This window comes from Poromitra crassiceps (assembly GCF_964638095.1).
Source record: "Poromitra crassiceps genome assembly, chromosome: 13".
Classification (NCBI taxonomy): Eukaryota; Metazoa; Chordata; class Actinopteri; order Beryciformes; family Melamphaidae; genus Poromitra; species Poromitra crassiceps.
Window position 1 is genome coordinate 48,950,295 of NC_139644.1, and position 27,191 is coordinate 48,977,485.

The 27,191-nt window shown below is 45.8% G+C and overlaps 1 protein-coding gene across 1 annotated transcript in view; it reads left to right on the forward strand.

The window, feature by feature from the left end:
• The window catches only part of col1a1a (collagen, type I, alpha 1a), a 42,873-nt gene extending 19,192 nt beyond the window's left edge, over positions 1 to 23,681 (forward strand). Inside the window, exons 8-49 of the mRNA XM_083649635.1 lie at positions 179 to 232; positions 493 to 546; positions 732 to 785; positions 930 to 983; positions 1,116 to 1,169; positions 1,382 to 1,426; positions 1,583 to 1,636; positions 1,724 to 1,768; positions 4,004 to 4,057; positions 4,517 to 4,615; positions 4,963 to 5,007; positions 5,151 to 5,249; positions 7,482 to 7,535; positions 7,676 to 7,783; positions 7,999 to 8,052; positions 8,274 to 8,372; positions 8,477 to 8,530; positions 11,586 to 11,684; positions 11,932 to 11,985; positions 12,179 to 12,232; positions 12,427 to 12,534; positions 12,792 to 12,836; positions 13,881 to 13,979; positions 14,260 to 14,367; positions 14,694 to 14,855; positions 14,952 to 15,005; positions 15,121 to 15,228; positions 15,403 to 15,456; positions 15,568 to 15,621; positions 15,862 to 16,023; positions 16,144 to 16,251; positions 16,725 to 16,832; positions 16,952 to 17,005; positions 17,831 to 17,938; positions 18,560 to 18,613; positions 19,011 to 19,118; positions 19,290 to 19,343; positions 19,507 to 19,614; positions 19,758 to 20,037; positions 20,614 to 20,804; positions 20,890 to 21,132; positions 22,950 to 23,681. Coding sequence (XP_083505761.1) covers positions 179 to 232; positions 493 to 546; positions 732 to 785; positions 930 to 983; positions 1,116 to 1,169; positions 1,382 to 1,426; positions 1,583 to 1,636; positions 1,724 to 1,768; positions 4,004 to 4,057; positions 4,517 to 4,615; positions 4,963 to 5,007; positions 5,151 to 5,249; positions 7,482 to 7,535; positions 7,676 to 7,783; positions 7,999 to 8,052; positions 8,274 to 8,372; positions 8,477 to 8,530; positions 11,586 to 11,684; positions 11,932 to 11,985; positions 12,179 to 12,232; positions 12,427 to 12,534; positions 12,792 to 12,836; positions 13,881 to 13,979; positions 14,260 to 14,367; positions 14,694 to 14,855; positions 14,952 to 15,005; positions 15,121 to 15,228; positions 15,403 to 15,456; positions 15,568 to 15,621; positions 15,862 to 16,023; positions 16,144 to 16,251; positions 16,725 to 16,832; positions 16,952 to 17,005; positions 17,831 to 17,938; positions 18,560 to 18,613; positions 19,011 to 19,118; positions 19,290 to 19,343; positions 19,507 to 19,614; positions 19,758 to 20,037; positions 20,614 to 20,804; positions 20,890 to 21,132; positions 22,950 to 23,096 — 3,804 coding nt within the window. The 3' untranslated portion in view covers positions 23,097 to 23,681. The remainder of the gene's footprint in view (positions 1 to 178; positions 233 to 492; positions 547 to 731; positions 786 to 929; positions 984 to 1,115; positions 1,170 to 1,381; positions 1,427 to 1,582; positions 1,637 to 1,723; positions 1,769 to 4,003; positions 4,058 to 4,516; positions 4,616 to 4,962; positions 5,008 to 5,150; positions 5,250 to 7,481; positions 7,536 to 7,675; positions 7,784 to 7,998; positions 8,053 to 8,273; positions 8,373 to 8,476; positions 8,531 to 11,585; positions 11,685 to 11,931; positions 11,986 to 12,178; positions 12,233 to 12,426; positions 12,535 to 12,791; positions 12,837 to 13,880; positions 13,980 to 14,259; positions 14,368 to 14,693; positions 14,856 to 14,951; positions 15,006 to 15,120; positions 15,229 to 15,402; positions 15,457 to 15,567; positions 15,622 to 15,861; positions 16,024 to 16,143; positions 16,252 to 16,724; positions 16,833 to 16,951; positions 17,006 to 17,830; positions 17,939 to 18,559; positions 18,614 to 19,010; positions 19,119 to 19,289; positions 19,344 to 19,506; positions 19,615 to 19,757; positions 20,038 to 20,613; positions 20,805 to 20,889; positions 21,133 to 22,949) is intronic.
• Positions 23,682 to 27,191: the final 3,510 nt, after the last annotated feature.

The window sequence follows — 27,191 nt, forward strand, 5'->3', positions numbered from 1 at the left end:
TCCTTTGTGATTGGAATGTCATGTTGAATGTATGTCTCTTTAATGTTCATCTGTTTTGTGATGTCATGAATGGAGCTGCTGTGAAGCAAGAAACAGTTCAGACGATCTGACAATAAAGTATCGTATTGTATCGTATCATATGGATGTAAACTGTGTTTGTGTGTGTCGCCCCCTACAGGGACCTCAGGGATTCACTGGACCCCCTGGTGAGCCTGGAGAGGCTGGAGCTTCTGTGAGTGTTACAACACACACACATACACACACACACACACACACACACACACACACACACACACACGCATACATTTTGCATGATTTCTTCAATCGCATGGCAAACTGTACCTGGGTCACCAACACACACACACCTTACACCCCGCACTCTGTCACCCGTCTCACCCTGTGTGTGTGTGTGTGTGTGTGTGTGTGTGTGTGTGTGTGTGTGTGTGTGTGTGTGTGTGTGTGTGTGTGTGTGTGTGTGTTGTTTGTGCGCAGGGTCCCATGGGTCCCCGTGGACCCGCCGGCCCCTCTGGGAAGAACGGAGAGGATGTAAGTCAACTTGAGCCGCTCCCATTCACCATCATTCACCACATCTCTCTCTGTCTCTCTCTCTCTCTCTCTCTCTCTCTCTCTCTCTCTCTCTCTCTCTCAATTCAATTCAATTAGCATTGCATATATGTTGCTCAAGCATTTAAATTACTCTCTCTCTCTCTCTCTCTCTCTCTCTCTCTCAGGGTGAGTCTGGCAAGCCCGGTCGTGGTGGTGAGCGCGGACCTGCTGGCCCACAGGTGAGTTGCCATGGAAACATGGTTGTGACACACCAGCAACATGCTTAAAACACGGATCATCGGAATATCATCAGAGAGAGAAACAGCTGTGTTAATCATCTCTCTCTCTCTCTCTCTCTCTCTCTCTCACTCTCTCTCTCTCAGGGAGCTCGTGGTTTCCCAGGAACCCCTGGTCTTCCCGGCATCAAGGGACACAGAGTGAGTTGGAGGCAACGTGGCGTCGCCCTTCTTCAACCAACTTCATCGACTAACTAAACTTCTCTTCAATCAGACCACGACTTCATGGATGTCTCTCTCTCTCTCTCTCTCTCTCTCTCTCTCTCTCTGTAGGGATTCAGTGGTCTGGATGGAGCTAAGGGAGACGGCGGCCCTTCTGGACCTAAGGTAACTCTCTCTCTCTCTCTCGCTTTCTCTCTCTCTCTGTGATATTGATCGGAAGCCAGTTCAGCTACTAAATGTGTGTGTGTGTGTGTGTGTGTGTGTGTGTGTGTGTGTGTGTGTGTGTGTGTGTGTGTGTGTGTGTGTGTGTGTGTGTGTGTGTGTGTGTGTGTGTGTGTGTGTGTGTGTGTGTGTGTGTGTCTGTTCGTGTGTGTTAGGGAGAGACTGGAGCTGCAGGTGAAAACGGAACCCCTGGTGCTATGGTGAGTAAATGTATAAAATCTTCTCAGTCTGAATGCACACCATGCATTCTCACACAGGCGCCATCTTGGATTTTCAATGGAAACAGTAGCTGTCTAGTTTACTGTCTAACTCTCTCTCTCTCTCTCTCTCTCTATCTCTCTCTCTCTCTCTCTCAGGGACCTCGTGGTCTGCCCGGTGAGAGAGGCCGTTCCGGACCTCCTGGAGCTGCTGTGAGTCCACACACACATACACAAACTATTCAATTAATCAATTAACCTATCAATCGATCAATCGACTGATCGCCTTTCTCCCTGTAGGGTGCTCGTGGAAATGATGGTGCTGCTGGTGCTGCCGGACCTCCTGTAAGTTCACTTCCATCTTCTTCTTCTACACTGTAAAATGCAGCTGCGCTTTGAGGAACCTGCAGGTTCCCTGAAGAACCCCTCCTTCACAGAACGTCCGAGGGCGATGTTGTTTTAAGGTACCCGAGGCGCTCACTGGATCTGTTTGAACCCTAAGCGGACCTCTGATTCTTAGAACATCTGGTCTGTGGGGATTCTTTAAGGGATGCTCCTGTGGATCTGTGACTTCCACTGAATCGCTCTTTTCAGAGGGAAATGGGGGGGGGGGGGGGGCTGTGGGTGTGGAAAGTCTGGAGAAAGTATTAAAAATGAATGTGATCATTCCAGGTCTGGAATATTTTGGGAACTTGAAAAAATTCCAATAGAAAAGTATGTAAAATGTTGTGGTTCAGCTCAGATACTCAGCCACAGTTTGTGTTGATGGTCAGAATAATGTTCAGATGGAGGAATGTTCTTATGACCCAGCTGCTGTCATGCATGCATTGTATCAAAAACCCTGCACCAAAATCACATCCAGAATCACTTTTATTGCCACAGTATGCAAGTTACATAGGAGGAATTTGTCTTAGTGTCTGTATGCAGCATAGCGGTCACATCAATATACAGAGATAAAGAAGTAGGAAAGATAATTAAAAGACAATCACAATGTTGCAAGTGCAATCAAATCAAATATATATATACAATATGAACATGAGTGTTCTGTGGATAGTAAATATGAATTTGCCTTGAATTTACATGACATTTACAGTCTGAGTTAAATAGGCATTAAATAGGCAGCGAATTTACATTAATTTACAGTCCGAGTTAAATATGAGTTTACATTGAATTTACATGAAATTTACAGTCTGAGTTAAATAGGCGTTAAATAAGCAGTGAATTTACATGAATTTACAGTCCAACTAAACAGGCATTAAATTAGATATGAGTCAGTGGGGGGGGTCAGCTGAGTTCAGGAGGAGGTAGTGGGGTTTGTGGGAGATGTTGGTGAGGTCCTTGGTGGAATGGGTTTTCGGGCCTTGTTGGTGAGGCTGATGGCGGTTGGGAAGAAGCTGTTCTTGTGGCGAGTGGTTCTGGTCTTGGCAGACCTCAGTCTCTTGCCGAGGGGGAGTGTTTTGAAGAGTTTGTGACCAGGGTGTGAGAGGGGTCAGCCATGATCTTGTGAGACCGCTTCAGTGTCCTGGCTGCATGCAGGTCCTGGAGGGAGGGCAGGTTGCATCCAATTACCTTCTCAGCACAGCGGATGATGCACCAAAATCACATTCAGTGAAGAACATAGGGTCTTCACCAAAATCACATCTAGTCAAGAACATAGGCTCTGCACCAAAATCACATCCAGTCAACAATATAGGCTCTGCACCAAAATCACATCCAGTCAACAATATAGGGTCTGCAGTGCAAAATATGGAGTTTTAAAATGGAAAATGTGTAAGAACCCTGCCAATCATCTCACATTTTCTGATATTCCTGGCTGTGAAGAACAATCTTCATCTATACAGTGATATGACCTATATCAGGGGCAAGGTGGCTATCTAGGTAAATCAGATTAAACGCAGACAAAATCTTAAAAAAAATCAAGGTCTGGAAAAGGTTTCAAATTTTTTAACTGAAAATGTGTAGGAACCCTGTCTAGATGAAGCGTTCTTTTGGGTGCAAGCAGCGGTTCTTCAAGAGCACTGATTTAGGTGCTGACTGACTCCGCTGGGTTTTAGAGAGTAGTGTGGCTGCAGTTGTAATGTGTAATATCTTTGATCTGAGCTAAAATAGTAGAGCAGCTCCATTGTTTATAATATCTTTTATCAGAATTAAAAGAGTAGTAGAGTGTCTCTGATGTGCATAATATCTTTGATCAGTCCTAAAAGTGTAGTAGAGCATCCCTCTTTGATTGGCGCTATGAGTAGTAGAACATCTCCGATGTGTATATTATCTTTGATCGGAGCTAAAAGAGTAGTAGAGCATCTCCGAGGTGTATAATATCTTCGATCAGAGCTAAAAGAGCATCTCCATTTTCTATCTTTGATCAAACCTAAAAGAGTAGTAGAGCATCTATTTTGTGTACAATATCTTTGATCAGACCTAAACTAGGAGTAGAGCATCTCTCTTGTGTATAGTATCTTTGATCAGACTTAAAAGAGTAGTCATTGTTGGCTTATTACATGCAGCTGGATAGAAAGTGTGTTAGCTATGTAAAGATGCTATATCGCCTCCTCTGACTTCTTTGTTGGTGTTTCTCCTCAGGGACCCACCGGCCCCGCTGGACCTCCTGGATTCCCTGGTGGCCCCGGAGCCAAGGTACGACCGACCACACCAACATCAGATCTAACGCTAAAGCATCAACACCCTCTTCTTGTATTCTTTTCTCACCTTCTTCACATTCTGCGTCTCTTCTTTTTTCATTTTATCTTTTGTTTTCTTTCCATCCCCTCTCTTCTTCTCCCTCTTCTCTTGTCTTCCTCCACCAGGGGGCAGAAGTACAGCAGTAAAAGTTTTTTGGGGTGTTGGGCAGATTAGCGATGATGCTAACAGCGTTGATCTTATGTTACTTTTTTCTGCCAGTCTACTTGGGATAATTATCAAATTTTCAGATGTAGGATCTCACGCGGGTGAAAGATTTCTGCCTGTTCAAGTGTCAGAAATAGAGCTTTCCGTTTTCTACTCATTCTCCTGACAAAACACTTTGATGCTTTTACTCATCATCTTCTTCCACAACCTTCACCCATCACTGACCCATGTCTGCCTCCTCTCCCGCAGGGTGACGGCGGACCCCAGGGTGCTCGTGGTGGTGAGGGCCCCGCTGGAGCCCGTGGTGAGGCCGGTAACCCCGGACCTGCTGGCGCCGCCGGACCTTCTGTAAGTATTGAGGGGCAAATCCTCTGATCTTTGTCGTCGCTTTGCTCTGTGTTTTCCAGATAAAGCAACCGTCTGAAGAGTTTGACACACTCAACAGACACTCTGTATAAATACTAAACCATGAACTTCAGATCATTTAGTTTGAATACTTTTCATTTTAGTTTTGTTTTCCCAAAATGGAAATATTTGATTATCTTTTTAAGATAAACTGCTCAAATAGTGACAGAGAACAAGTTGTACAAGAGGGACGTTCAAGAAAGACAAAAGTTCAGAACTGACTTGAAGACTTCTGATTTGTTCATTAAAACTTGAACTGATCTCTCCTCTCTCCTCTCCTCCAATTTTAGGGTAACAACGGAGCTGATGGCAACACCGGAGCTAAGGGAGCCCCTGTGAGTGACTACCATCACTCACACTGATTGTACTTTGGGGTTGTGTGCTGTCTAGCCTCTTGCCTGGCTGGCAGCAGTGACAGCCTGTATGTCAGAGTTACAGAGTGTGATGGTGGTGTTGTGGTGTCTGCTTCCCCCTGCAGGGAGCCGCTGGTATCGCTGGAGCTCCCGGCTTCCCTGGACCCCGTGGACCCCCTGGAGGTCAGGGTGCTGGTGGAGCCCCCGGTCCCAAGGGAAACACTGTGAGTGATATCTGTCTGTCTGTCTGTCTGTCTGTCTGTCTGTCTGTCTGTCTGTCTGTCTGTCTGTCTGTCTCTGTCTGTCTGTCTGTCTGTCTGTCTCTGTCTGTCTGTCTCTGTCTGTCTGTCTGTCTGTCTGTCTGTCTCTGTCTGTCTGTCTGTCTGTCTGTCTGTCTGTCTGTCTGTCTCTGTCTGTCTGTCTGTCTGTCTGTCTCTGTCTGTCTGTCTGTCTGTCTCTGTCTGTCTGTCTGTCTGTCTGTCTGTCTGTCTCTGTCTGTCTGTCTGTGTAGAGTTTTCATGGATATCTCTATCTCTATCTATATCTTATCTTTTAGTAGGTTATACTGTCACATCAACCTGGCCTAGGACAGTGACAGTTGGCTAAATCTGTCATTTTTACATTTGGTTTGAAAAGTTCACATGTTAATATATGCACTGTCTGTTCCTGTTAAATAAATCAGTCATACATGATCAGTTAAAAACACGTGCATAGCCAAGAGGTAACGGAGGTTATGATCGTATAATAATCAAAGGTTACAGAGTGATCTGTAGGAAACCATCAGATCGTTCCATCTACTCTGCTTCCAGCTCCAGTAGAAACTCACTGGAAGTCAATTTACTTGAGGAAAATCAAAAAGTAACATTAACTTATCTGATTTAAAATGTGTTGCCTCACTGCACTGAAGAGATGACATGCAGGCTGATGTTCCCATGCAGTTAGCTGGACAAGCTTCTGGCAAGCCTGTTGATGTCCACAGTTCCTTTACAGCACTTAGCTGATGTTTCAAATCAGTCAAGTATGAGGCTACAGCCCAGGTTTTTCTTAGTACTGTGGTATATTTCTGACATTAGTCACAAAGGGGTTACTCATTTTATAATTTTTCACAAAACTATAAACACTGCATGGTTGGTCACATGTTCAAAAAAGATGTTTTACTTATGGGCCAGATAGGCTCAAGTTCAAATCAATTATACAAAAAAAAATCTCCAATGTGTTTTCAGGGAGAAATGATGAGAAAAGTAGCTCGACAGTCCACACCCATGACAGTCCACACCCATGACAGTCCACACCCATGACAGCCAACACCCATGACAGTCCACACCCATGACAGTCCACACCCATGCGCTTCCATGCATTTCTATGGATTTTGACAAAAACTGCACAGAGTTATACCAAATGCGGGGGGGTTATGGTATGTGGTGCTTGTCCTAGTCCAGTGGTTCTCATCCTTTTTGAGCTGCGACCCCCAAAAAACTTTAGCCTGGGGTTCTTGACCCCCCTTCCCGCCATTGTCCAACCCAACGGCAGTGCACACACATTTACAGACTGATTTCACTGACTCACCAACACTTTTTTTATACAGTTTAAATATAGTTAATAGTTTATATAATAAGAATAATAATAATTGATTGGATTTATACAGCGCCTTTCTAGACACTCAAAGCGCTTCACATATCAGGGGAGGGAGGGGGAGGGAACTCAACTCATCCACCACCGATGGATATAGCATTATAATGCATTCATTGGTATGGGAGAGTGACCCGACCCCCAGGTGGAGGACCACTGTCCTAGTCAGTCAGTTAGCTCACCAGGCTAACAGGTTAGACTGTTTAATGTCAGTCAGTTAGCTCACCAGGCTAACAGGTTAGACTGTTTAATGTCAGTCAGTTAGCTCACCAGGCTAACAGGTTAGACTGTTTAATGTCAGTCAGTTAGCTCACCAGGCTAACAGGTTAGACTGTTTAATGTCAGTCAGTTAGCTCACCAGGCTAACAGGTTAGACTGTTTAATGTCAGTCAGTTAGCTCACCAGGCTAACAGGTTAGACTGTTTAATGTCAGTCAGTTAGCTCACCAGGCTAACAGGTTAGACTGTTTAATGTCAGTCAGTTAGCTCACCAGGCTAACAGGTTAGACTGTTTAATGTCAGTCAGTTAGCTCACCAGGCTAACAGGTTAGACTGTTTAATGTCAGTCAGTTAGCTGAACATGCTAACAGGTTCTCAGTAATGAACATAGCTAAGTCAAATATTTCAGTCAAAACAAAAGTAAAAGTTAAATTATGGAAAGTAAAAAGACAAATACACAAAATGTATTCCAGTAAGGACTAAATGTAACGTGTTACTTGTGGACTCTACTGCCAGGACTGACTGTTTTGTTTGTTTGTTTATCATTCTAGCCTATTTGTGGTTGATGACTGTTTTGTTTGTTTATTTGTTGTTGTTTGTTTCCCTCAGGGTGAGGTTGGAGCCACAGGAGCCAAGGGAGAGTCTGGTGCTAAGGGCGAGGCTGTAAGTTGAGATTGATTTAATTTAAACCAAGCAATTTAAACAGCAGACTAAACTCACACAGTCGTGTCTGGTTTTTAGCTCTCTCTATATAAATATATATCAAATAAATATATATTAAATGAGTATGTGTGTCTCCTCAGGGTGCCCCAGGAGTTCAGGGACCTCCAGGATCTGCTGGTGAGGAAGGCAAGCGAGGAGCCAGAGGAGAGCCTGGTGCTGGAGGAGCCCGTGGAGCTTCCGGTGAACGGGTACATACATACACACTACTGCACACATTGTGCGTATTATATGGTTAAATATGGTTAATTGATACACAGCTGCAAATTAAATTAGTATAGAAATACAAGTTGTGCCTCTGGAGGACACTCATGTAATGATGAGTAGGGTGAGTTTGTTTGGCTGGTTGTCATGGCAGCGGTAGGACACAGTGTGCTGAGCAGGGTGTGTTTGATTCGTTCTGCAGGGTGCTCCTGGTGGTCGTGGTTTCCCTGGTGCTGACGGTGCTGCTGGACCTAAGGTGAGCCACACACACGCATGCACAAACGCTCACGCGCACACACACACACAAACACATACACACATACACACACACACACACACACACACACACACACACACACACACACACACACACACACACACACACAGTCATCCACTTCACCTCCAGGCATCATCAATCATCATCCAAATAATCAATCTCTCTCTCTCTCTGTCTGTCTCTCTCTCCCTCCATCACAGGGTGCCCCTGGTGAGCGTGGTGGCGCCGGAGTTGTGGGAGCCAAGGGTTCAACTGGTGAGCCCGGCCGCAACGGTGAGCCTGGTATGCCCGGCTCCAAGGTGAGACTCAGCTCTCTCTCTCTCTCTCTCTCTCTGCCTCTCTCTATCTGTTCAGTAAGCCACTTCCTGACCTCTCTCTGACCTCTGCCCTCTGTGCCCTGCAGGGTATGACTGGTAGCCCTGGCAGCCCCGGCCCCGATGGCAAGATGGGACCCTCTGTAAGTGCAGCTCTCCTCACTGCTCTCAGACACACACCATGTGATGCCATGTGACGTCTTAATGCAGTCACTCTCCACATGCCCCATATCAACAACCCCTCATTTAGTCCACATTAGGGCCACGCCCCCTCCATGACTTTGTCCAGAATTCCATGACTGTCTGTATGATAGGCAGCGAGATAACAGTGAAAGATGATCCAAATAGTCATTCTTTTACATTCTCCAATTGTGTTAACTTCAACTTTAACACGTAGGATGGCGCGGTGGCTCAGTGGTTAGCACTGTTGCCTTACAGCAAGAAGGTCCTGAGTTTGAACCCCAGTCCGTCCCAGATCCTTTCTGTGTGGTTTGCATGTTCTCCCCGTGTTGGTGTGAAACAATAACAGCCGTCCTCGGGCAACATCTGTTCACTTCTGCATCCACAATGTCCAGAATGATGCGTAACGTGTGATTCAGAATGATGCGTAACATGTGATTCTGGACACGAAAGTGCTGGAACGAACTGTAGAGCTCTCGGTGCAGGAAAACATGAAGACAAGGTAAAGGCATAATGACTGACATAATGACTGACATTGTAATGATACAATTACAAGCCTCCCTTTAAAGGAAGCATATAGTAGATGTCAACAAAAGCACAGGAGCGGGCCGAGGCTGAGAGGCCCTCCCACCAAACGCCCCTTCCATTTTTCTTATTTATTTTAAATGCACATCAGAAAATATTATTAGACAATTATTTACTAATCAGTAAAGGTGTTCTGGTAAATTCCACATCCACCAAATCCACCAAACTATGAGCCAGCCTAGAGTGCCTGATGTCACAATAAGCCGATGAGCCAGCCTAGAGTGCCTGATGTCACAATAAGCCGATGAGCCAGCCTAGAGTGCCTGATGTCACAATAAGCCGATGAGCCAGCCTAGAGAGCCTGATGTCACAATAAGCCGATGAGCCAGCCTAGAGAGCCTGATGTCACAATAAGCCGATGAGCCAGCCTAGAGAGCCTGATGTCACAATTCATTCTACCAGACTTTACTAAATCAGCACTTTTCAAACTGGGACAGTTCAACCAGCTTTAACACTAAATACTATAGATGGGATCGTTAACGCCGTTAACGGCTGCGTTAACGCGAGACTCTTAATGCGCGATAAAAAAATTATCGCCGTTAATCTATTCTCAAAGTTGTCTGGTAGCAGGGTCCACTTATATTGAGCAGGCCATGATGATTATCACTTTAGAATGGAACATTTATGTCTGCCGCTCTCATGAGGTGGTTTTTCAGACGTGTCGATATAGCAGTTTATCGCAAAAGTGTAATGGAAACAGATTTTCCGCATTTGCACGTCATGTGACCCGTCTTCTCCTTTGGAAAAGCAGCGGAACTTTGAAGCAACGCTACCTAGCAGAAAGACGAGTGTTGTGTAAAAGGGGTAAATAGATCATGTTTAATGGCAGAAATCGGTCCATGGTGACAGCAGGCTGCCTGTGAGCGCGCATTTGAGCGGCGAGATGAGTGGATGAAAAGCACACACCGGTGCGGTGCTCCTGACTGAAGTCACTTCAGTATTCAGTATTCAGTGAAGTGAATACAGTGACTGTGAGTAATACATTACACACGTTTCAGGTGCAATGTTATAATAGCCTACACAACATTCTGAAATGTCTAAATCGGACCAGTTGTATAGGCTACCTTTTTTCCTCTGTCTGTCGCGCTCGCATTCACCGCAGCCAGCAACATTTTGCGACTCATTTTCTTTTGAATTGATAATCAGGCTCGTTTATATGCGTTGTAACTTCATGTTGTGATTTGCATTGACCATTGGTTAGATTTGAGCATGCAGGGGATGGGATATGGGCAGATCCCCGTGCGTAATCACTGTGGCAGCTGCTGGTAATGGGGAATTGCGTTCAGGTGTGCGCGCATCAGACCAAACTCAACTTCAATGGAAACGCCTACAAGTCGCAATTGTACATTGTCGAAGTTGTAGAAATATCGCAATTATTTTGCGAAAAACTGTAATGGAAACACAGCTACTGACAGTTTAATGCCAGTTTAATATTATTGATCCCAGAAATGTGGGTTGTTCTTATACCCTCTGGTGTTCATTCCAGGTAGTTCAGGATAGAACTTTGTCCAGATGAAGACAAACCATGTGTGTAACCTGCTGGTTTCTTACCTTTAAATGCCTACTGGCTATTCAAGTTGAATTGAATAAACAGAAACCTGTTCACAAGGACTTACTTCTAGTCATTATTTATGTTGCACACACATATTTTGAATGGCTTCGACAGACTTCAAATGACCCATTTTAATCTAGATTAATGACCAGGATTAATCTAGATTAATCTAGATTAAAAAAATTAATCTATTCCCATCTATACTAAATACATATATACATCAAACCCTTCAGCTACTTCTGCTCTCACTCACAATAAGCGAGCGATGCATAGTTTTTGGCATATTAATGTTTGACACTCCTGTTTGACTGTCAGCTGTAGGCTAAAAGTTTGACATTACCTTTTGACAATTACACATAGACTAAACGAAATGAACCAACTTCAGTTCTTTGTCGTCGCTGGTCAGGTGACAATCTTCTGCATGTTTTTTGTTGTTGTGGTGGTCCATACCGATGTTGTATGGAGGAACCCCAGGGGAGCATGGGGAGAACATGTTGTATGGAGGAACCCCAGGGGAGCATGGGGAGAACATGCAAACTCCACACGAAGACCCTTTTTGACGAGATAGCCCACCTGGGCATTAGGCACCGAAGACATGGGGATGGGGGGGGGAAGACACCCACAGCGTCCCAGGCGGGAGTCCAACCCAGGACCTTCTAGCTGTGAGGCGACAGCGATACAGCTGCGCCACCGTGCAGTAATGCTATGCGTGCGTTAATCCTATGAGGGATGCAAAATGGTGCAAGTGAAGCCAAACCGTAACTGCACATTTCATATCAGAATCCACCAATCGGTAACGCTCATCTGTGTCTAATGGAGTCAGCTTGATTCAGTGTGTGTGTGTGGACTTTACAGAAACTCTAACCCTCCTCCCTCCTCAGGGACCCGCTGGACAAGATGGCCGCCCCGGACCCCCTGGCGCTGTCGGAGCCAGAGGCCAGCCCGGAGTCATGGGATTCCCCGGACCCAAGGGAGCCGCCGTGAGTAGAGCATCTCAACTGCTATATAATAACTTTGATCAGTGCTGAAAGCGTCACAGAAGTGATTCATAGAGTCATGTCATAATCTCATATTGATTAAATGTTTGACCAGCTAAACTAAACTACTGTCTGTCTGCCTGTCTGTCTGTCTGTCTGTGTGTCTGTCTGTCTGCCTGTCTGTCTGTCTCTCTGCCTGCCTGTCTGCCTGTCTGTGTGTCTGTCTGTGTGTCTGCCTGTCTGTGTGTAGGGTGAGGGTGGAAAGCCTGGCGAGAGAGGAGTGATGGGACCCACTGGAGCTCTTGTAAGTTGTCTATTCTGTTTTACTGTCTTGTCTGAGACCACATTAAGACCACATTAAGACCACATTGAGACCACATTAGCAGCTTATAGAGAAGATCAAATAAAAAGTATAGAATTGATGTAGACAATATAGAATATAGAAGCTGGCTGGCACATGGTGTCTCTAACAGCCTGCTATCTGTTTCACCCTATAGGGTGCCCCCGGTAAGGACGGTGATCTTGGTGCTCAAGGTGCCCCCGGACCTGCTGTGAGTAACACACACACACACACACACACACACACACACACACACACACACACACACACCTCACTGTCTGATTCCTCTGGTTTCTGCTAAAACTACACACAGACCCACAAACTCCCACAATGCCTTGCTGTTCAGCCACCATTATTAACCATACACCCCCCGCCCCCCCCCCCCCCACACACACACACACACAGGGCCCCGCTGGTGAGAGAGGAGAGCAGGGACCCGCTGGATCTCCTGGATTCCAGGGTCTTCCAGGACCCCAGGGAGCCATCGGAGAGGGCGGCAAGCCTGGAGAGCAGGTACTGTGCTGCTTGGACTCCACAAATCTATAGTTCCAGGATTAAATGCTGTAGTTCCATGGCCAATCACGTTTGGCTTCCTGGTGAATTACATGTAACTATAAGACAACTTCACCCAATTCAATTAGATCTGACAGAAAGATGACCTTGTGTCTTGGTACAGATGATGATGGGAATTTGGTAGAAAGACTCAACTCTTCTCTCTCACTCTCTGTCTGTCTCTCTCTCTCTCTCTCTCTGTCTCTCTCTCTCTTTAGGGTCTGTCTGGTGAGGCTGGAGCCCCTGGACCTTCTGGAAATAGAGTAAGTAGCTCTTCATCATCGTCATCGTCGTCAGAGTAGTAATTGATTGTAATTGTATAGAACCATAAATGCCAGTAGATCAGCTCTGTAGTCAGTTATTTCCAGCAGAGCTTCTGAGCTACAGAGCTCCAATGTCATTACATCGACCTCCCAGCTGAGTCGGTACTGCCTCGTTGTTTCCGACAACCCAATATTTTGAATAGTTTGAAAGATCTGCACTATTTTGGACCGAAAGCCCAGGCCATTATCTGGGACTCAGAGGTGGCTGGGTTGGGGCATGGGGTCATGATGGGACTCAGAGGTGGTTGGGTTGGGGCATGGGGTCATGAGGTTGTGGATGGAGCCAGGCATGGAGTTTCAGAATGGCATGGCAGCACTGAGTCTCTATGATGGAGGAACACTGAAGAACTGTGTTAGTGAAGAACGTGTAAATGTGTATCAAGCAGCTGGCAAAAGAGAGCAGCTGTTGTGGTGTGGCTGTAGATCCATTCAGTAATGTACTCAGTCAACGTGAATAGTGTGATAAGGTGGATTTGTTTCCAACTGTAGCTTACTCTGTGAGACAGTCAACGGTCTGTCTTTAGCACTAGTCTGTACTCCAAAATATTGAGTTGGAGCTTGAGAAGAGTCAGCTCAGTTCACCTCATCAAACCATTAGCTATCTAATTAGCCAGCAAATACATTGATGTTAATGTCAACATGCTAACACTAGCTGCTAGTGCTACTAGCTACATTAGCTAGTGTGCTAATCAGATGTGTCAACAAGACAGTGATGGTTAGCTGAGCAGATGCTATGGTTAGCTAGCTAACAAGCTGACATTATCTAAACACTGATTAAGTCAATCAGATGGATCAGTGATGAAATGATCAGTTCAGCCACAGACAGAAACACAATCAGATGTCCACGCTGAGGACCTCCAACATGGCTGCCACAGGTGGCTGCATGACCTGAAAGCCTAGAATGATGAGTCATCTTAAGACCTCTGCTTACCAAACACTTCTGCCCCCCTCCTCCCTCCTCCCCCTCCTCCCTCCTCCCTTCAGGGTGACAGAGGTTTCCCCGGTGAGCGAGGTGCCCCCGGCCCCGTTGGACCCGCCGGTGCTCGTGGATCACCTGGATCTGGTGGTAACGATGGTGCTAAGGTACGGCTACAAAGTAAAGTACGCACATCCACTTGATGAACAGGTGCAGGACAAACAATCAGTAATCAATAAAACAAGAAGTAGAGTCCACACACTGCTTGTAGACTTCTCCCAGTAGATTTATTTTGTAGATTCATTTGTTTGACGTTTTGGTCAACAAACCTTCAGAAGCTCAAGCTAAAGTACGGCCCCACAGAGGCTGATGGAACCAAGAATAAATGAGTGTAGAGATGTTGTTTTGCTGCTTCTACTGAAACTCAACGCCCCTCTCACCCTACAGGGAGATGCTGGTGCCCCTGGTGCTTCTGGTGCTCAGGGTCCTCCTGGACTGCAGGGAATGCCCGGAGAGCGCGGCGCTGCTGGACTGCCAGGACTTAAGGGAGACAGAGTGAGTCGCCACTCCAGTATGACCAGTATAACCAGTATGACCAGTACAACCAGTATGACCACTATAACCAGTACAACCAATAGGCTACACAGGATGCGATACAACTTAATATTACTGATATAAACCAGTGAGTAGCACCACCTGCAGAATCTTCCCAGTATCACCTTGATGCTACTATGTATGACTGCAACAGATTAACCCGTCCTCCCAGTATAACCCAGTACCACCACGCACAACCAGTATAGAGGACTTGATGTAAGGTTACTGATAAAACACCACTAAGAATCTTAATAATCACACTAACTGCCCCCTCCTCCCCAACCCAGGGTGACCAAGGAGGCAAGGGAACAGATGGAGCTCCAGGTAAGGATGGCGCACGAGGTATGACCGGACCCATCGGACCCCCCGGCCCCGGTGGACCCCAAGGAGACAAGGGAGAGGCTGGCGCCATTGGAGCTGGCGGACCCGCTGGAGCCCGCGGAGGACCTGTTAGTACCTGTCTGTCTGAACACCTCTGTCTGTCTCGTCTCTCTCTCTGTTAATGTTCATGTGAATATGTGAGCACCTCTCTCCCTGTTCTTCAGGGCGAGCGTGGAGAGTCTGGACCCCCAGGACCTGCTGGATTCGCTGGACCTCCTGTAAGTCACTTCTTCGTCTTCGGTTCCTGTCAGTCTTTTTGTTCCAGCGTGTCTCTCTCTCTGTCTCTCGCTCTGGTAAAGACCATGTCTGTCTCTCTCTCTTTCCCTCCTTCAGGGTACTGATGGTGCACCTGGTGCTAAGGGAGAGTCAGGAGATAACGGTGCTAAGGGAGACGGTGGACTTCCCGGACCTGCTGGACCCACTGGCGCCCCAGGACCTCAGGTTGGCACACGCACACGCACCACTCTTACATTTGCATTGAGGACTTAATGGAATTAAAATGTATTTATATTACACCTGATAGCAAATTGTCAGTAATGTAGTTAATAGACAGCAGAGTAGATGGCCTCCTATTGGTTCTGAGGTATTGATTAACGCTCTGCTGTGTCCAATCAGGGTCCCGTTGGAAACACTGGTTCTAAGGGAGCCCGCGGCCCCGCCGGACCTCCTGTGAGTCCCCGCCTCACTTCTTCTTCTTCTCTGCTTTTTATTCAGGTTTATTATTTGTGTCACCTCTCTGTTTTGATTGACCTGCACTGACTTTAACCCTCTGCCTGCCAGGGTGCTACTGGCTTCCCCGGTGCTGCCGGCAGAGTCGGACCTCCCGGCCCCTCTGTAAGTACTCCCTGTGATGTCATCAGCACTTCCATCATTCAGCTAAAAGAGTAGTAGAGGGTCTCCATCGGAGCTAAAACAGTAACGGAAATGATAGATTGATGTGATGAATGCCATCGTCACATAGCTGATGCTTGCATGTGGAGCGACGCTTAAATCGCCTTTAGTTTTGTTTATATTGATTGCAGAACATAGGACTTATACAGAAAAGGTAATAAGATCTCCCCTCCTTCCCCACAGGGTAACTCTGGCCCCCCTGGCCCCTCTGGCCCTGCCGGTAAAGAGGGACAGAAAGGAAACCGCGGAGAGACCGGACCCGCCGGACGCCCCGGTGAGGTAGGAGCTTCCGGACCCCCAGGAGCCCAGGGAGAGAAGGGTAACCCCGGAGGAGAGGGTTCTCCTGTAAGTAACACAACACACACAGAGACACACACAATAGAACCAATGACTTGCCACCAGAGAATGATAGCAAATGCTTGACCTTGTCTCAGCTACATCTTGATCTCTCTCTCTCTCATGTAGGGATCCTCTGGTATCCCAGGACCCCAGGGTATTGCTGGATCACGTGGTATTGTCGGTCTGCCTGGACAGAGAGGAGAGAGAGGTTTCCCCGGCCTGACTGGAGTTTCTGTAAGTTCCACTGACAGAGGAGACCCTGAAGGCACCATTTCACCACAGCACACGTTCACAAAAACACAAGGCCAAACAGATCTGATCTGGTCCGGTTCAGTCCACTCTAACTGAATCTCTGTGTCTGTGGTTTTACTAGTGAAGTCCCACATTCAAAAGTCAATCAACAATCAAAAGATTTCTCTCTGAAATCCCACAACCTCAAAACTGGACTGAAGTACAAAACCTGAGGACATGTACTGAGTTATGTTCCACCTCTGTCTGTACCTGCTTCTGTATATAAACCTCATAAGACTCCTATCCAATCATATAACAACACAAGTCCTCTGCCGCCCTCTGCAGGACGAGCCAAGTAGGAACACCTATCCCAGACTATCTTTACCCCACTAGAACCAGGACCAACAAGTGCATCCCATGAGTGAAAGTTATTGAAAGACATGAACGCTCACGGTGTGTCTGTGTTTCTCCCGCAGGGAGAGCTTGGAAAGCAGGGATCTGGTGGCCCCGCTGGAGAGCGCGGACCTCCCGGACCCATGGGACCTTCTGGACTGGGTGGAGCTCCCGGAGAGACTGGACGCGAGGTGAGAGGAAACAAGTGCACCTCTGCACGGAATCTGTCTGTTTGCCTGTTCACAGTGTTAGAAAAGGCTGTAGCACTGTATGTGTCCTGGTTAACCCCATGTGTGTCTGTGTGTTTCAGGGAGCCGCTGGTAACGAGGGAGCCGCTGGTCGCGATGGACCTGCTGGAGCCAAAGTGAGTGACCAACCCATGGCCTCAGACTTACCAGCTGCTATCACTTCACCAGCCAATCACACATTTAGAATACAACAGGAACTGATTGCTGGTTTATGTAGAGAGAGAAACTCAGCATCAACAACAGCAGATCGGTGACAAAAGTGTTATGATGTCACCGATCTGCTACCAAAAAGGTGGAGAAATGTCCATTAGTTAATGAAAGCATCCTTCACTAAATCCTATATTTCTACGTTTGTTTAGACCAAAAACTGTGAACCAGTGAAGTTTCGTGAGATGTTGCAAGAAAATATATATCTGATGTGCTGGGATGTCCTGTCCTCAGTACTGTTATTTTTACTCAAGTAGATGCCAAAATTCTGGTGTAAAACTCAGTAAAAGTAAACAGTAGCTCATTTAAAATTAATGTTCTCGAGAGTATAATGAGTTTTCTTTTTTAGAAAAGACTATTTTAGATTTTTATTTTGTTTTAGATTTGATCTTTCCTATGTAATTCTAAAAGGTAGAGAGGACAGATTTTAAACTTTTTAAAATTATTTTAATTGGAAAAATGAGAAATTACAAATTGAGTGCGCAAAGACAGATTTCTCTTCTTTGCTGGCTAGCACTGCAAATGGATTCAGAATTGTCCCATTTAAAGTACAAGTACACAAAAAAAGCTACTCAGTATCATAAGTAAATGTAATTAGTTACTACCAGCCTTGCTGATGTGTCGGCACTTTCATTTCAGTTCACCAAAGAGGTCTGGTATTAAACTGGTGAATGTGTGGCTGTGTTTCAGGGAGACCGTGGTATTAAACTGGTGAATGTGTGGCTGTGTTTCAGGGAGACCGTGGTGAGAGTGGTGTTGCTGGAGCTTCCGGTGCCCCCGGACCCCCTGGCGCCCCTGGACCCGTCGGACCCGCTGGAAAGTCTGGTGACCGTGGAGAGGCTGTGAGTAACAAAGCCACCTGGATGAGAACCGCCATAGTCTCTTGATGAAACGGTCACATTTGATTGATGTCATGTTGATGCAGTTCAGTTAAAGTCGATGACAGACTCTCAGCAACTCATCTACTAAAACTTTTTTTAATCAATTAGGCCCAATGCATGAGATTAGATCACAATCAGACATTTAGACATTGAGTTTGTCCACATTCACACCTGAGAGCTGTTTAGACGTTTGTCCACATTCACACCTGAGAGCTGTTTAGACGTTTGTCCACATTCACACCTGAGAGCTGTTTAGACGTTTGTCCACATTCACACCTGAGAGCTGTTTAGATGTTTGTCCACATTCACACCTGAGAGCTGTTTAGACATTGAGTTTGTCCACATTCACACCTGAGAGCTGTTTAGACGTTTGTCCACATTCACACCTGAGAGCTGTTTAGACGTTGAGTTTGTCCACATTCACACCTGAGAGCTGTTTAGACGTTTGTCCACATTCACACCTGAGAGCTGTTTAGATGTTTGTCCACATTCACACCTGAGAGCTGTTTAGACGTTTGTCCACATTCACACCTGAGAGCTGTTTTGGGGGAAAGTAGTTGAGTTGCTTGCTGTGTGTTTCAGGGACCTGCTGGCCCCGCTGGCCCTGCCGGCCCTGCTGGAGCCCGTGGCCCCGGGGTAAGTAACACCAAACCTCCTCTGCACATACCGCACATACTACAACAAACCAAGGGAAACACAAGAAATGCTTTTTCAAATGTTACATCATTTGAAAATAGTGACACCTACTGTTCTTACAAGAGTACTGCATGAGCAAATAAATTATGACACTTTTTGAAGAATAGTAGCAGCTGAAGTACTTGGTTGACTACATGAGAAACACTTTTACAAATTGGGTCCTCTAGATTTGTAGACATGTCAAATGGTGAATTAAAATGTTCTTCCTACTTAGTATTTCAAATAAACTATTTAATTTGTCCAAAACTTAAAACACATCCAATCCTGACAACGGCTGGGAAATCTCTGGACTAACAGTTTCTCTTCCTTCTTCTCTTCCTCCTCTACCTCCTAACAGGGAGTTTCTGGAGCTCGTGGAGACAAGGGAGAGAGCGGAGAGGCTGGAGAGAGAGGCATGAAGGGACACAGAGGATTCACTGGCATGCAGGGAGCACCTGGGCCTTCCGTATGTTAATCCACACACACACACACACACACATACACACACACACACACACACACACACACACACACACACACACACACATACACACACACACACACACACACACACACACACACACATAACACACACACGGTCAACCTCTTAACATCTTTCTTTGTGTGTGACCTATAGGGATCTTCTGGAGAGCAAGGACCCGCTGGTACTGCTGGACCCGCTGGACCTAGAGTACGTAAACACACCATACAGTCCTGATGCAGTCCCAGTGCCTGGAGCAGATTTTCATGTTTTGGATTTCCATGCTCACATTTGTAGTCTGTCGTCATGGTAGATGCAGATTTAGATTTAGATCTTTCAGATACTTTGAAGCTGACCTCTATGTGGTCTGCAGGGGCCTGCTGGATCTGCTGGATCTGCCGGTAAGGATGGAATGAGCGGCCTGCCCGGACCCACCGGACCTCCTGGACCTCGTGGACGCTCTGGAGAGATGGGACCTTCTGTAAGTCCAACTAACTGATCCATCCATCCATCCATCCATCTACACTTTGCGTTGCATGTTGTTGGTTCTGTCTTTGAGATGTTTCCTTTGAGGTTTCTTCATCTCACTTGTACACTTTTGCATTTAACTTCCTCCTCTCCCAGGGAGCTCCTGGACCCCCTGGACCCCCTGGAGCCCCCGGTGCCCCCGGCGGTGGATTCGACATGGGCTTCCTCGCCCAGCCCCAAGAGAAGGCCCCCGATCCCTTCCGCATGTTCCGTGCCGACGACGCCAACGTTCTCCGTGACCGCGACCTGGAGGTGGACGGCACCCTGAAGAGCCTGAGCCAGCAGCTTGAGCAGATCCTCAGCCCCGACGGCACCCGCAAGAACCCCGCCAGAACCTGCCGTGACCTCAAGATGTGCCACCCCGACTGGAAGAGCGGTGAGTCTCTCCGGGGAGATTTAGTGGAGGGATGGAGGGATGGTGGGATGGTGGCGGTACTACCGATCCTAGATAGAAGTTGATTGGTCTGGTAAAAAGTTTATCGGACCGAAATACCAAGGCTTAGAACCCACAGGTTCTAAGAACTTGCGATGACATCAAGATGTGCCAGCCAGTATAGAAGAGCAGTGGGTCTCTGAGGGGTTTCGGACAGTGGAGTGGTAGACCAATAAGGTCCTGCTGATCCCAGGATACAAGTTTGTTTGACTGATAGAAGTTTGTAGGACACTGAAGGACAACCAGCAGTGAGTCTCCAAGGAGGTTTTTCCAGCAGAGCAGTAGGACTACAGGCTGTTTTTTTGTTTGTCTGTTCGTTTGTTTGTTGTTTGGATCCCCAGATCCCCATTAGCTTTTTAGGCTAAGCTTCTGGAATAAAGGCAGATTTTTATTTTTTAACTTTTTTTTTTGTACTTTGAACACATTTACATTTTGAGTGAAAGCAGTAATTTGGCAGTGGTGAATCCAGAAGGTGTTCAGAGAAGGCTAGTGCACTGATCAAACCTCCTCCTCCTCCAGGCGAGTACTGGATCGACCCCGACCAGGGCTGCAATCAGGATGCCATCAAGGTCTACTGCAACATGGAGACCGGAGAGACCTGCGTCACCCCTACCCAGACCGAGGTCGCCAAGAAGAACTGGTACACCAGCAAGAACATCAGGGAGAAGAAGCACGTCTGGTTCGGAGAGGCTATGACCGACGGCTTCCAGGTAAACATACCTCCTCTCTCCTCCTCATCCACCCTCCTCTCCCCTTAGTACCAGTCACTAACTCCACCCTCCTCTCTCCTCTCAGTTCGAGTACGGCAGCGAGGGCTCCCAGCCGCAGGACGTCAACATCCAGCTGACCTTCCTGCGCCTCATGTCCACCGAAGCATCCCAGAACATCACCTACCACTGCAAGAACAGCGTGGCCTACATGGACGCCACTGCCGGCAACCTCAAGAAGGCGCTGCTGCTCCAGGGCTCCAACGAGATCGAGATCAGAGCCGAGGGCAACAGCCGCTTCACCTACAGCGTCCTGGAGGATGGCTGCACGGTGAGGAGACACACACACACACACACTGCATGATAGTAGCTCAGGTCCAGCTCTCTCAGATGGGAGGGGTTGGAGCTCAGACCTTAGGCCAGAGAAGCCATCTGATAAGATGTTTGCCTTTAGAGGTTTTATTACAGAAGGTGTGTGAAACCCTTGACCAAAATAGTCATACAGTCATTGTGTTACTTATGGATGGAATTATAGTGAAAATAAATCACCCCCCCCCCTTCTTGCTGGGGACCCCCTGGAACCCATGGGGTGCCCAGAACCCACTTTGAGAACAACTCGCTTAGACTAGACCAGTGTTCTCAATGTGTGGTCTGGTATTAAGTTAATTAAATTATCTAGTCTTAGACTAGACCAGTGTTCTCAATGTGTGGTCTGGTATTAAGTTAATTAAATTATCTAGTCTTAGACTAGACCAGTGTTCTCAATGTGTGGTCTGGTATTAAGTTAATTCAATTATCTAGTCTTAGACTAGACCAGTGTTCTCAATGTGTGGTCTGGTATTAAGTTAATTCAATTATCTAGTCTTAGACTAGACCAGTGTTCTCAATGTGTGGTCTGGTATTAAGTTAATTCAATTATCTAGTCTTAGACTAGACCAGTGTTCTCAATGTGTGGTCTGGTATTAAGTTAATTAAATTATCTAGTCTTAGACTAGACCAGTGTCCTAAATGTGTGGTCTGGTATTAAGTTAATTAAATTATCTAGTCTTAGACTAGACCAGTGTTCTCAATGTGTGGTCTGGTATTAAGTTAATTCAATTATCTAGTCTTAGACTAGACCAGTGTCCTAAATGTGTGGTCTGGTATTAAGTTAATTAAATTATATAGTCTTAGACTAGACCAGTGTTCTCAATGTGTGGTCTGGTATTAAGTTAATTCAATTATCTAGTCTTAGACTAGACCAGTGTTCTCAATGTGTGGTCTGGTATTAAGTTAATTCAATTATCTAGTCTTAGACTAGACCAGTGTCCTAAATGTGTGGTCTGGTATTAAGTTAATTAAATTATCTAGTCTTAGACTAGACCAGTGTTCTCAATGTGTGGTCTGGTATTAAGTTAATTCAATTATCTAGTCTTAGACTAGACCAGTGTTCTCAATGTGTGGTCTGGTATTAAGTTAATTAAATCATCTAGTCTTAGACTAGACCAGCATTCTCAATGTGTGGTCTGGTATTAAGTTAATTAAATTATCTAGTCTTAGACTAGACCAGCATTCTCAATGTGTGGTCTGGTATTAAGTTAATTAAATTATCTAGTCTTAGACTAGACCAGTGTTCTCAATGGGTCCCAGGGGTCCTTCAGAAGGTTCCAGGGGCTCCCCATCAAACTGCACACTACAAAAAGTGATGTGGGGTAAATTACCAGTTCTTGATATGAAAAAGATTGAGAATCACCGGACTAGACTAACCAACCAGACACTGATGTGTTAGCTAGTGTGTCACTAGATGCTTTTGTCCAGAATTCCATGACTGTCTGTATTGTAGGTAGAGAGAGAGACAACAGTGAAACTATGATCAAAACAGCCATTCTTCGTAACTTCTTGTAAATTAAACAATGGTGAAGTTTAACAATAGATACATTTACTTGGGGACCTCCTGGAGCCCCCTCAAGGACCTCTGGTGGTCCCCCCCTCAAGGACCTCTGGTGGTCCCAGGGCCCTCTGTTGAGAACTTACAGCATCTATTCAATTAACTCTGCTCATAAATGTACCATCTAGTCCTGCTGCATCTAGTCCCTCCTGTCACTGTGCACTGGCCATTTTGAATGTGGGCCCTAACCCTCTCGTCTTCTTCTCCTCCTCTCCCTGCAGTCGCACACCGGCTCATGGGGAAAGACAGTCATCGATTACAAGACAACGAAAACATCTCGCCTGCCCATCATTGACATCGCTCCTATGGACGTCGGTGCTCCAGACCAAGAGTTTGGCCTTGAAGTTGGACCCGTCTGTTTCTTGTAAAAAGATAAATCTGGACTTGAAATTGTTGTGTGTGTGCGTGTATGTATGTGTGTTTTATTTTTTCTAGCAGTCATCTCTCTCTAAAAACAACGAAAAACCCCCACCAAAACGTTTTTCTATTGCGATTGTTTTGAAAAAATCCGACCCTTCATTCCTGAACCTACACGTTTCCATTTGGCCGTTGTTTTCTGATGGTCCACTTTGCCTAAAGCCTGCACTTCCACAAGATGGCGGCGATGCGGCGGCGTCTGCATCGCCGTGTTTGGGACCACTACTTTTTGTTTTTGTTTTGTTTCTGACTCTTTTTTTGTTTTGTTTTTTTACCATCACCATCACCAAGGATCCTTTAGAGAAGACATTTTGTTTCACTGGCAACAAGAAAATAATATATGCTTGTGTAAAAGTGTAAAAATTTCACTTCCCCTCTTCATCCAGCCAAACCAAGCCTCTCTGGAGTTTACAGAACAGAAAAAAAAACACCTGTGACTTTTGTATTTTTGACACCACTGCGGTGAGAGGAATGAAAGGACAGTCCCATTGCTTTGTACCACGTTTCAGGTGTTGATGAATAAACGGTCAAACTGACAGCCATGTTTGTCTCTGTTGTCCTCAGAGAGCGCTAACCCCCGCGCCACTGCGCCGCCGCTCACCTCGCGGCTGTCGCTCGCTGTGATGTGTTGTTGTTTGTTGTTGTGGCCATGTTCCTATTTTTCTATGTTCCTCTCAACTTCTTCTTCTTCTGTCCCTTTTGAAAAGAAAGTCACATTAAAACCACCAGCAGAGAAACATGGGTTTAAACCTCTTTTTTTTCTAAGAAAAAAATCGTATGGCTACCTCAAAGAAAAGGGGGGGGATTCCAGCTGTAAAGTGGCCCAGTGTTTTTGAAGTGAAGCCTGCAGTTGGTGGGAAGAGTTGAGGTCTGCAGAAACAGCTCAAACTCAAAGGTGCTACAGTGATACAGTACTGTATACTGTAGGAGGAATCAGCATGTTTGTCAACACATTGATTGGCGCTATACTTCCGGGTACAACTGTTCACAGTGAAACCACACCCTCTTTGAACTCTAACTGCTCCTTCATACTTTAAGCTAGACACTCCATTTCAACTTCAAATGAGTCAGCACATTTAGGACTCTATCACTTTAATTCAACTTTAATTTATCTTTTTTTAAATCACAGTTTATGTTTTATACTTTTTTCAACCTTTATATTGGGACCCATATGGAGCCAGGAACTCACTCTAACGCTGTACTTTTTACTACATTCACAGATTTTAAAACTGCGACAGTTCACACAATCTTAACATTACGTACATATATTATACATCAGACCGCTGAGCTACATCTGCTTTCACTCACAATGTCATAATATAAGCGATGTGATGTACATGATGTATTTCAGATAGAACGTTTGTTTGGCAGCTTTTCACTTTTATTTCATACTAGTTTCTGCTGCAGTGGCACCCGGAAGTACTCTTTTGTTGTGTTGTCACGCTGATTCGTCCTATCCTCTGTGTGAAGCCCCACCCCCCCCCCCCGCCCCAGCATGTCTGTACTGTGCTGTGACGTTGGAGTCGCGTGGCGGCCGGGCGGAGCTTCTCGGTGCTAAAAGTTATTTTTTTCTTCTTACTGGCTGGAACTCGAAGCCGGGCTGTTTAGGGGAAGGTGGATTCACAGTTCCTAACTTCCTTAACACTTTCTATTTGATTTTTTCATTTCTGACCTTCACCTGTCATCCAAATTCTTACTAACACCCCCCCCCCCCCCCCTCCATACACACCTCTCTTCTAGGCTTTTTTTTTCTTATGCGAAGGGTTCATTTTCTCAAAATTGGAACAACATGGAAAAATAAAGATAATCGCCAGCAAAGAGTGTGTGAGAGAGGGCAGACAGACAAAAAAACACCACAGAGATCTGTACCTATTTTGTATATGTATAATAATTTGAGATGTTTTTAATTATTTTGAATGCTGAAATAAAGCATGTTAAGTGGTCTAACGTTGAATCCTGGCTAATTTTCCCTGACTGGCTCACTGACAGAACGCCCCGGGTGGCACAGCTTGCACTCCTGCACGAGGGAACGGATACGATGATGAGAGAAGATCTCTCTCAGACAGCATGAGTGGCAGAAAGGGCCGAGCGGGTTAGGGTTAGGGTTAGGGTTAGGGGGGCGAGTGTGCAGGAGGTGAAGGAGGATATATTTGAGATGTGAGGAGTGCTTAGACTGAGTTTGTGTTAGGATGGACTGGGGAAACATTTTGAGGCAACACCGGCAGACTTTTTTCTTTTTTTTCATGATTCATTTTGTTCCTCTTACAGTATGTGTTCTCTACTGCAGTGAATCTCAAACTTGTTCATGCAAGGACCCCTCATTTAGTCCACATTAGGACCACAGACCTTATTTCCAAATCTGAGAATATTTTTAGACTTGACTTAGTTCTCAATGCCGGGTCTGGGGACCACCAGGGGTCCTTCAAGACGTTCCAGGGGGTCGCCAGCAGACTGATGAATTGTTAAAGTTCAACATTATTTCATTCACAATAAGTTATGGGGACTAAATTACAGGTTATTGACACAAAGAAGGTTCAGAATCACTGGAACCTCAACCTTTTTCATATCAAGGATCCTAATCTAGTCCACAGTTAGAGCCATGCAGACCCATTTGGTGGACCCATTGAGAGATTTTGTCTCTCATATGCAAATATGAGGATATTTGTATTCTTAGATATGATTTTGTCCAGAATTTCATGATCTATGGTAGAGAGATAACAGAGACACTCTGTTCAATATAGTCTTCTACTTTCTCTATTATATTAAATTCTTGTTAATGGAATAATGATGAAGTTGAACCATTCTGGGGAACCACTGGAACCCCCTCAAGGACCACTGTTGGTCCCTGGACCCCACATTGAGAAACACTATATTCTCTATTTGGTCCCAAGATGTCAATCCCCTGCCCTGTTGCCTGCAATATTGCTGTCTCTGTTGCCGCAAAAATGTTGCCCCTGTAATAGTCTATCACTACCTTAATGAGTCTGAACTCCCCGATCTGTTGTCAGTTTGGATCAGAAAAGAGGAATAACTGACCTACCTCTCCTGGCTGCAGACTGCCGATGGTCAAACCCGGAGAAACACATTTCCAAGAGTTGTGGACGGTTTAACTTCCACCAAAGCCATTAAATCCTTTCTGGAAAAGACTTTGTAGATCCATAATCCACTGAGAAAACCCAGATGTAATCCTGTTAATCCTACACTGATGATGATGATGATGATGATGATGATGATGATGCTGCTGATGCTGATGACAGTGTACGATGATGCTGGTTGTACATCCTTTAGAAAAGCAGTAGAACATCTCCACTGCTGTGCTCTCTCCAAATCCGAGCCGTTCCTCTACAGCTCGGACTGAGAAACTCATTTCCATCATTTATAAGGAGGCTGGAGCAGGCCAGCTCCACGGCCAGAGACAGACTGAGGAGCATGGGGGAACCTGCTGTGGGATCAGGCTGATGCTGCTGGCATCACAAAGACAGCGATTGTCCACCTTGAGGTAGGCGGCGAGCCGGGGAACACCGGATAGGTTCCCAGCATTCCTCCCCGCGGGAATCTGGATTATTTCTGCCAGTGTTTGGGTCTCTATTTGAGGCCTGTGGAGGAATGCCGGGCTCTCCGGTTTCACACACAGAGGCTCTGTGTGAGGAGGAGGTTCACACTGAGGCACAGACACAAGGCACTCTGTCTCTGGACCAGCTGGGTCCAGGTACAACACATGATCCAGGGTTGCTACACATATTAAATTAAAAAATGCCACACTTTTTACAGACCTTGATTTGTTTGATTTGTTTTTAAGATGTTGTCTGGTGTTCAATATAATATGACATCTTGTCCCTGCTAGTTCACATCACTGTATAAATGAAGATTACATTCACAGCTACAAATAGCAGAATGTGTGAAATGATTGACAGTGTTCCTACACATTTTCATTTCAATTCCATTTCCTATGTTCTTCACTGGATGTGATTTTGGTGCAGGGTATTGCTGACCGGGTCATAAGAGCATCCCTCTATGAACATTATTCTGTTCTTCATCACAAACTG